Source organism: Lepus europaeus, chromosome 3, assembly GCF_033115175.1.
Source record: "Lepus europaeus isolate LE1 chromosome 3, mLepTim1.pri, whole genome shotgun sequence".
Taxonomy (NCBI): domain Eukaryota; kingdom Metazoa; phylum Chordata; class Mammalia; order Lagomorpha; family Leporidae; genus Lepus; species Lepus europaeus.
This window is the reverse complement of record NC_084829.1, coordinates 117,733,508-117,741,518: the sequence shown is the minus strand read 5'-3', so window position 1 is coordinate 117,741,518 and position 8,011 is coordinate 117,733,508. Positions and strand designations below refer to the sequence as shown.

Genomic DNA, 8,011 nt, shown 5'->3' with positions numbered 1-8,011 from the left:
CCGGCTCCACGTTCGCCGGGCGGCCGCAGGCTGAGGCGGCGGAGCGGGGCGGGCCTCCGGACGCAGCCCGGGGACGAGGAGGGGGCGTGGCTCCCGGCAGGTGAGGCGCGGGGCGGGGCTCGAGGACGCCCGGAGCCCGCCCTGCTGTGTTTGGCGCTGGCTCCGGTCAGGTGTGGGAAACAGATCTTTAAAAGAGTGGGGATAGGAAAGGGAGAAGGGTGGGCGCGGCGGGGCGGGAGGGTCAGGTAGGAAGTACCTCTACGTTCCTGAAATTGCATATGGGAAATACGTGAAATTTGTATACTTTATTTAAAAAAATTACCTATTTTCACTCCAAATATTCAGCGAGGAGGAGAGGGGACTTGAAAGTTGTAAACCTACCCTTCTCAAAACAGTACGTGCCTACAGTGTGTCTAGGCAGGCGTGTTTACAGGGTTAGAGGGCTAAGAAAACAGCTCATTAGCCACTTTTGTACAGATGTTGAAAGGAAGTGCTATTTTCAAAAAAAAATGTGTAAATATGTAAATTACGGTCTCATTAGGCAAAATTTAACTTGATGGTAATTTGAACCTTGAATTCTGCAGCTGCCCTCTCTCTGCCCCATGTGGAACTGTTTTTCAAGTTGCTTACTTTGTGTCTGAATTTAAGATGCATTTAGAGAATCTTAGCCATTCTCTTGTAGTGGCTCATGAGAATCTAGTTTTGTTTTGCAAAGACCAGTCTTACAAACTGTGTGGCTTTGAATTGGTGTTGCTTATAACCAAAAACAGATTACGTATCAGTGTGGTAGCCATAATTTAACTTTCACTCTGCCTCTTGAATATACATTTATTCATCTTTTAATCTTACACTGGCCTCCTGTGATTGTCAGGATTTATGGCCTAACTATGGTATACTCTCTTTAGAGTTTTCACACCTTCCAGAATATTTGGTTTTCAGAGAAGCCAGAATATTGCTAATAGATAGCAACTGTAACACATTGAGAATGCTAAACTTAACCTCATGAGAATCTTTAATCTGCATATTCATAGAGCCTTATATAATAAATGAGAGATAACTGGAGAAGACAAATTAAAGTACACCTTTGCTCTTTTCCCAAACCAAGTAAGTTTCTTATTTGGACAGCTCATTTATAACTGCCTCCTGCTACCTCTGAGATTGTCACTTCATTTCAACTTAATCCTCCTCTCCTGTGTGCGCCTGTTCATGTTGCAGTTTGCCACTGACAGAGAGCCCTGTTGCATTTGATTTGTCTCTTGATTCTCTGAGAACATGAAGTACCTTTTCTGTGCCTTATCATTTGCTGGGAGAGTGCCTTCTATATAGTAAATATTAGGAAATGGACTTTTAATTGGGTTTACACATAGGTGATTTGTGATCTGACTGTATACATGGAAAAAGAAAGAAGGTAGGCCCTTTTTATCTGCAGATACACATCCTTTTAAAGATTGCCAGTGGGGGATGAAATAGGTAAGGTAATAGTATATGTTGTAAATGATTTTAGTCCTGGTTGTCATTCAAAGACTTAATGCTTCTTTCCTTGGTTTGCCTAGCTTTTTACACTCTTGACAGTGGCTTTTGCTGAAGCAGGTGATTTTGCTAGGTTAGGAAGAAAAATAGGGAAAAAACTCATCTCCAAATATACATTTCCAAAGCCAATCTGTTAAATTGTTCAAGTTAGAACTGGCTGTCAATCTGATTAATAGTATATGTTCTGTTTACATAACACAATACACATAAATGGATGTGTGTATAAAGCAGAGATGGAGAACATTTGGCCTTTGGGCCATATAAGGCCTGCAAAATCATTTGGTCTGGCCCTGCCAAGGCAATTGCAGGCAGACTTGAAATTCAGTAAATCTATAGAGGCTAATTTTTAAGTTGATAATTCTGTATGGTCCACGAATGACCTTATAAATATTCATAAGGCCCTGGCAGAAAAAAAGAATTCTACTGGTAGTTGCTTCAGGTGAAAAATCAGTGTTTAAGATTTTATAATTGAGAACAAATGTGTGTATATGGAGTATGGCCCAAGCAAAAGCAAGGACCTTTTGCATGTGTTATGTAAGCTGTAATGTGTTAATATAAAGTTAATGGGGGAGAAGTTTAAAGAAAAGATATGGAAGTGTTTGAATTTCAACAATTGGTGCCAACAAGGTTCTTTGATTTAGATTTAATTTATTATTTCTAAATGACTGTACCAGATAATTCAGGTCTAACAAATATATGAATTGTTACTATTGTAGTTACTATGTGACCCAAAACCAGGATGATTTATAACCAAGCGATCTTTCTTTGTTAAAGTGTGTGTATCTTGAATATCAAAGGTTTAATATGAGCTTTTCTTTTTCTTTAGTAGCCTACAGTCAGGATGAATAGTGATCAAGTTGCACTGGTCGGTCAAGTGTTCGAGTCCTATGTTTCAGAACACCACAAGAATGATATTCTCCTCATCCTAAAGGAGAGAGATGAAGATGCTCATTATTCTGTTGTAGTGAATGCCATGACTCTTTTTGAGACCAACATGGAAATTGGGGACTATTTCACTGTGTTCCCCAATGAAGTACTAACTGTTTTTGATAATGCACTCCGAAGGTCTGCCTTGACAATTTTGCAGTCTCTTTCTCAGCCCGAGGGTGCTTCCATGAAGCAGAATCTTCATGCCAGGATATCAGGTAAATCACATAAGGAGTTCACTGCTATGTGGTTTTATAGGAAGATTTTCAGAAAATGTCACACATACTGGAGTCAAAGCACCAACAAATACTTGATATTTATGCTTAAGGTATATATCTATTATATAGTTGATGGTTTCTTACTGTATTTTGATTATCTTCTCTGGGCCTGGGGTACTAGCATGCCACATGAGTGTTGGGGGAAGGGATACAGACAGCAACATATTTACATGTCTCTTTGCTAGTATTTTTGTGTGTATGCATAAAATTCTTACCCAAAGCAGCTTTAGAAGCTTTTGTGACTAGTAACAATAGAATAGTAGGAGATCCTGCCCATTGATTTCAAAACGATTTTTAGGAAATTGTTTTTATATCAAGATTGTTGTGCTCTCCACATGTCAGACACTCAGTATATTTGTTTTGAGTTTATGATGGATTCAGCATCTTAATTTTTAAGTAACTACACTGGAGTAGCAAATTGGCAAAGCTGGGTCCTTAAATTCCTGCCTCCAAGTCTTTGCTTCTTGCTCCACACTATCTATTCTTTTTTTTTTTTTTTAAGATTTATTTATGTATTTGAAAGAGTTACACACAGAGAGAAGGAGAGGCAGAAAGAGAGAGAGAGAGAGGTATTCCATCCGCTGGTTCACTCCCCAATTGGCCACAATGGCCAGAGCTATGCCGATCTGAAGCCAGGAGCCAGAAGCTTCTTCCTGGTCTCCCACATGGGTGCAGAGGCCCAAGGACTTGGGCCATCTTCTGCTTTCCCAGGCCATAGTAGAGAGCTGGATTGGAAGTAGAGCAGTTGTGTCTCAAACCAGTACCCATATGGGATGCTAGCACTGCAGGCGGAGGCTTTGCCCACCACGCCATAGCACCGGCCCCCACACTTTTTATTCCAAGAGTGATTTTTAACAGAGTGGATAGAGTTAAGAACTTTTTGGAGGGGCCAGCATTGTGGTGTGGCAGATAAAGCTGCTGCTTGCAAAACCAGCATCCCATGTGGTGCCAATAAGTCCCAGCTGCTCCACTTCCAATCCAGCTTCCTTCTGATGCACCTAGGAAAGCAGTGGAAGATGGCCCAAGTCCTTGGGGCCCTGCACTGATGTGGGAGACCTGGAAGAAGCTCCTGGCTCCTGTCTTGGGTCTGGCCAACTCTGCTCGTTGTGGCCATTTGAGGAGTGAACCAGTAGATGGATGATCTCTCTGTCTCTTCCTCTCTCACTCTGTAACTCTGCTTTTCAAATAAATAAATATAAACCTAAAGGAATTTTTGTAAAGGGGGCTGGCATTTGCCAAAATAGGTTAAGTAGCCACTTAGGACACTGGCATCTCACATTGCAGTGCCTTCTGAGTCCTGACTACTCCTGATCTGCATGGGAAAGCAGCATTAGATGACCCAAGTACTTGGGCCTCTGCCCCCAACATGAAAGACCAGGGTGGAATTCCTGGCTCTTCACTTTGGCCTTGCCCAGCCTTGGCTTTTGCAGGCATTTGTTGAGTGAACGTGTGGATGGAAGCTATTTCTCTCTCTCTCAGTGATGCTCTTTTGAATAAATAAATCTTTTTGAAAAGCAATAATAAAAAAAGAATTTTTGGAAAAGTGACACCACAATATGGCAGTTTTAATATGTTCACTGCAAGGACATCATTTCTTAAAAGGCATAGTGTATGTCATTATTTTATAAACCAATGAAAACTGGTATAGCCTCATTCTGGTTATTTTGTGAAATTAAAATAGACTCCAGAATGTTTAAGGTAATCTGTGATTAAGTTGGAAAACACATATCCTTTTGTTTAAAAATATTTACTTTATAGTACATTTGAGAAGGATGAGGATTTATAATCAGTAAGAATGCTCGCTATTATTCCAAAACGTTAGAGGCTACTGTAGTGGAACTCCTTGGAAGCAAGTTAAGATTCCAAAGAGACTGAACACTTGATTTAAATAAAGAGTGATATCAGCATTTATATTTGCTAGGATGTTCATCAGAGTACTTGGTAATCTCTTGCTCAGATCAAGAAGAAATGCTCCTTTGAAATAAATTATTTATTTATTTATTTGAAAGGCAGAGTTAGGACAGGACACAGAGAGATTTTTCATCTACTGGTTTACTCCCCAAGTGCCTGCAACAGTTGGGGCTAGGCAAGTCCAAATCCAGGAACCAGAACTTGATCTGGATCTCCACATAGGCGGCAGGGGCCTAGGCACTTGGGCCATCTTCCACTACCTTCCCAGTTGCATTAGCAGAAAAGTAGTTCAGAATATGGGATGCTGGCATTACAGGAGGCAGCTTTACCTACTGTACCATGATACCAGCTCCAGAAATGTTTGTTGCTAGTAAGTGCCTTTAATTGGCGTTATTGCAATGATATTTAAATCATTTAGATACCTGTCCATGCTCAACTTAAATACTAAAAATCTTTGTAAGTGTGCCTATTGCTTTCAGGTATGTTTAGCCTATTTTTTCAATTCTTCTCTGAAGAAGCAAATTGCAAATTTTGTTATCACTTTTGTAACATTTACTCTACACACATGACATGTAAAGAAATTAGCTTGGGAAACCAAAAAGAATATGGTCTAGTGTGGTATCTATACATGATGAAATACTACTCAGTCATAAAAAGGAATGAAATTCTATCTTTCGCAACAAAATGGATGTAACTGGAAACCATCATGTTTTCCTTGATTTGCGATAACTAATATACAGAGTACCAAAACTGTATATGAATGAAATTGACGTTTGGAGATTTGATTATTATTTATAGCTATTACCTATACTCTTGAGGAACAGTGATTTTTCTGCTTAATACTTGTTGAATTATTTATTTACTGGAGGGTTAAGTTTGTGATTATAAAGTAAATTGAAAGTATGTCATTGTAAAAATTAAAAGCATAATAAGAAAAGGAGGAGGGTAGGAGTGAGGGAGGATGGAAGGGAGAGTTGTGTGGGAAGTATCATGTGGGTGAAACTGTATATATATATATATATATATATATATAAATTTTCAAAAAGTAAACAATAAAGGAGCTCAAGGCTATAGGGGAAAGAACTATATAAATATTTACCTGATGCATATGTATGCCTACAGATGTAAATGTTAAACATAATTGTAAAGGAGCTTAATGGCAGCTTTTATGTGATACAGAATTTCAAATTATATAGAGGGTGTGCATTATCTTATAGAACAGGGAGTGTATTCTGACCTAGGGGATCACCAGAGGTTTCTAGAAGAGGTGTGGGGTAAGCATTGTGGCACAGCAGGTTAAGCAAGTTAAGCCACCACTTGGGGCTTCCACCTTCACTTCCAGTCTAGCTTCCTGTTTATGTACACCCTGGTAGGCAACAGGTCTTGTTTCAAGTACTTGTGTCTCTGCTGTATGCATGGGAGAGCCAGATGGAATTCCTGGCTCCTGGGTTTAGTGTGGCCTATCCTTGGCTTTTATGGGCATTGGAAGAGTGAATCAGTGGGTGGACAGCATCTGTCTGCTGTCTCTCCATCTCTGTCCCTTTCCCTCTGCTATTCAAATAAATATAAATAAGTAAATAACCATTTAAAAATAAGGCTAGAGAGGGATAGGAGTGTCCCAAGCAGAATGAACATCTGTAAAAAATCAGAAGATAGAGTCTGGTTTTAGGTATGTTAAGTCCCCATCTTGGACTCTAGGTGATACATTTAATCATTAAAACCCAGGGTGCCTCTGTGCTTCAGTCATCTTAGGAACACAATAGAAACCCCCCCCCCCATCCCACTCCTGAAATGCATTGAATTTCATTCTTACATCTACCTTTACTACTTTAGATTTTAGAATTTTTTTTAGCCTAAAGTTTACTTGGTATTCCCAGTGGTTTAGATCAAAGATGTATAAATGCATGGTTACCACCAAAGTAAATGAGAAAGAAAGATAGTATTCACGTGTAATTTAAAGTAGAGATTCTTAAACATTGCCTCAGAAGCACTTGGAAGTCCTATTACAACATTGATTGCAGCTGGGTATGCAGCCAGTGGTTAAGATGCCACTTGGGATGCACATATCCTCTGTTGGAGTACCTGATTCTAGTCCTGGGTCTTCTGCTTCCAATCCAGCTTCTACTGATGCTCACCCTGAGTACCAGTACTTGATGCTTCCAACTTTTCCCCCTTCAATAGGATACTGGCCGTGGGTTTTTCATAAATTGCTTTGATTGCATTGAGGAATGTTCCTTCTATACCCAGTTTGCTTAGGGTTTTCATCATGAAAGGGTGTTGTATTTTATCAAATGCTTTCTCTACATCTATTGAGAGAATCATATGGTTTTTCTTCTGCAGTCTGTTAATGTGGTGTATCACGTTGATTGTTTTGCGAACATTGAACCATCCCTGCATACCAGGGATAAATCCCACTTGGTCTGGGTGGATGATCTTTCTGATGTGTTGTTGCATTCTATTGGCCAGAATTTTATTGAGGATTTTTGCATCTATGTTCATCAGGGATATTGGTCTGTAATTCTCTTTCAATGCTGCATCTTTTTCCGGCTTAGGAATTAAGGTGATGCTGGCTTCATAGAAAGAATTTGGGAGGATTCCCTCTTTTTCGATTGCTCTGAATAGTTTGAGGAGAATTGGAGTTAATTCTTCTTTAAATGTCTGGTAGAATTCAGCAGTGAATCCATCTGTTCCTGGGCTTTTCTTTGTTGGGAGGGTCTTTATTAGTGTTTCAATTTCTGTCTCAGTTATGGGTCTGTTTAGGTTTTCTATGTCTTCATGGTTCAATTTAGGTAGGTTGTATGTGTCCAGGAATCTATCCATTTCTGATAGATTTCCCTGTTTGTTGGCATACAAGTCCTTGTAGTAATTTCTGATGATTCTTTTTATTTCTGTGGTGTCTGTTGTTACGTTTCCTTTTTCATCTCTGATCGTATTGATTTGGATCTTTTCTTTTTTTAGTTAGTTGGGCCAATGGGGTGTCAATTTTGTTTATTTTTTCAAAAAACCAGCTCCTCGTTTGGCTGATTTTTTGTAATGTTTTTTTTTTTTTTTTTTGGATTCAATCCTGTGGATTTCTTCTCTGATTTTAATTATTTATCTTCTCCTACTAGCTTTGGGTCTGGTTTGCTGCTGATTTTCTAGATCCTTGAGATGATTTGAAAGCTCATCTATTTGGTGCCTTTCCAATTTCTTGATGTAGGCACCTATTGATATAAACTTTCCTCTTAACACTGCTTTTGCTGTATCCCATAGGTTTTGGTATGTTGTGCTGTTATCCTCATTTACTTCCAGAAAATTTTTGATTTCTCTTTTAATTTCTTCTGACCCATTGTTCATTCAGGAGCATGTTATTCATCTCCATATGT

General features: G+C 39.2%; 1 protein-coding gene across 5 annotated transcripts in view; it reads left to right on the top strand.

Moving 5' to 3' along the window:
• MCM9 (minichromosome maintenance 9 homologous recombination repair factor) overlaps window positions 1–8,011 on the top strand; it is a 216,631-nt gene continuing 208,620 nt past the window's right edge. For 3 of the 5 annotated variants that reach the window (XM_062186673.1, XM_062186672.1, XM_062186674.1), the window contains exons 1-2: window positions 16–100; window positions 2,357–2,675. In XM_062186673.1, coding sequence (XP_062042657.1) covers window positions 2,372–2,675 — 304 coding nt within the window. In that variant the 5' untranslated portion in view covers window positions 16–100; window positions 2,357–2,371. Of the gene's footprint in view, window positions 101–2,356; window positions 2,676–8,011 lie in introns of all 5 variants that reach the window. The other 2 variants (XM_062186671.1, XM_062186670.1) reach the window with 2 other exon arrangements.